The sequence below is a fragment of the Penaeus monodon genome, chromosome 21 (assembly GCF_015228065.2).
Source record: "Penaeus monodon isolate SGIC_2016 chromosome 21, NSTDA_Pmon_1, whole genome shotgun sequence".
NCBI classification, from domain to species: domain Eukaryota; kingdom Metazoa; phylum Arthropoda; class Malacostraca; order Decapoda; family Penaeidae; genus Penaeus; species Penaeus monodon.
Genome location: NC_051406.1, coordinates 33,523,971 through 33,525,509, shown reverse-complemented (window position 1 = coordinate 33,525,509; position 1,539 = coordinate 33,523,971). Strand labels below are relative to the sequence as shown.

The 1,539-nt window shown below is 36.1% G+C and overlaps 1 protein-coding gene across 2 annotated transcripts in view; it reads right to left on the bottom strand.

Moving 5' to 3' along the window:
* Window positions 1–1,539, bottom strand: part of LOC119586435 (rab-like protein 3) — a 9,644-nt gene that overhangs the window by 6,159 nt on the left and 1,946 nt on the right. The window contains exons 2-3 of one of the 2 annotated variants that reach the window (XM_037935162.1): window positions 1,149–1,358; window positions 279–451 (exon numbers count right to left, since the gene is read on the bottom strand). In XM_037935162.1, the coding sequence (XP_037791090.1) occupies window positions 279–451; window positions 1,149–1,358 (383 nt within the window). The remainder of the gene's footprint in view (window positions 1–278; window positions 452–1,148; window positions 1,359–1,539) is intronic. The other variant, XM_037935163.1, reaches the window with a different exon arrangement.

Genomic DNA, 1,539 nt, shown 5'->3' with positions numbered 1-1,539 from the left:
TAGCTTCATTATTTTTTATTTCAACACAGTTATACTAAGGAAATCAATCTAAAAAACATTATCAAATATACATAATAGCAATAAGCTTACATTAGTATACAATAAATAAAAAAATCTAAACACTTAACAAGAGTAAAACACACTAATGAAAAGCAAAACAACAACAGCCACCTACAAAATTCAAGCTTACCCCTCGTAGACATACATATACCCCAGGCTCCCAGGAGGGCGAGATAAGAGAGAGAAAACCGGGAAAAAAATGAGCATAGAATAGCTACCTTTTTCACACCATATACCTGAGCAAACCCCCCGAACTGTTCTGCATCAAACTCCTCAACCAGCGGAGTTCGTGCCTTGGTTCCGCCACCCTCCTTGATGAGGACCTCCGAAAGCCAGCGACGGAGGTTCAGCTGTGACTTGCGGTTGGTCAAGTCATGGACCAGGATGATGCCTGCAGAATGGAATGATTGGCTTAGCTTGAGGGTTAGGTTGGACAAGTTTCCATTGGATGTTCCCAGGTATTGAGTCATGTGTCTAGGAAATATGTGTTGAGGTTATATAATTCACATGCTGGTTCCTAGTTATTCTGTTATATGTTGAGAACAATATCTGGTAATATTCAACACTACACTTACAGTAAGCAGACTATTAATCTTCTATTACTTAGGACAGCAAACTACTAATCCTGTTCATGGAATGTAATTCTGGTTGTCAAAAAATTGTGCTATGACACTAAAATATCCCTTTGGATATTGAATATAAACTTTTTCTTTTCTTGATTCTTGTACTTGGAAAGAGGAAATTTATATCCACCACTGATAAAATGAGTCAAAGATCATTAAACACCAATATTCCATTTGCTTTACATGAAAAAACTGCATTTCACAGCAAATTTTATGATGCATTCAATGGTTTAAATACACATTCCCGGATGGCAGAGAAATAATGCAAAGGATATAATCCCTTTATATACTTTTGTGGGTACTTATAGATTATGAATTTCTTTAACTTTATTTAAGCTTTGGAAACCGGGGATGATGAAAAACATCTAGAACCAGAATCTATACATAAATCAAAAATGCATTCTTGTATCATCATAAATAAATACTACTGCCATTATACACAGAAAAAACAATGAGGATATTAACCATGCACAGGATTGTAGAACACATGTCTTGCATTCTTGTGTGAATTGCTGCCCCCTACATCCCACAGCTCAACAAAGTAAGGCCTCTGACTTGGGGTTCCTTCACGGTACTCATGGACACGAACTTCAACGCTACATCCAATTGTCCATGATGAATTGCTTAATGCTTGCCCATGGCAGATAAGATGGACCAGTGATGATTTTCCAACACCTGTATGTAAAGATAAATAAGATTAGATTTGCATAAATACACATTATTAATTGCAATATACTAGCTACCAGTATAAAATCTTTTCTAACATGTAAAAAATCTTTAACAAACCTATTAGCATTCCCTTTACAGTGAAGAAATGATAATGTATCCCTCACCTAGATCATGACGTGGACACAAA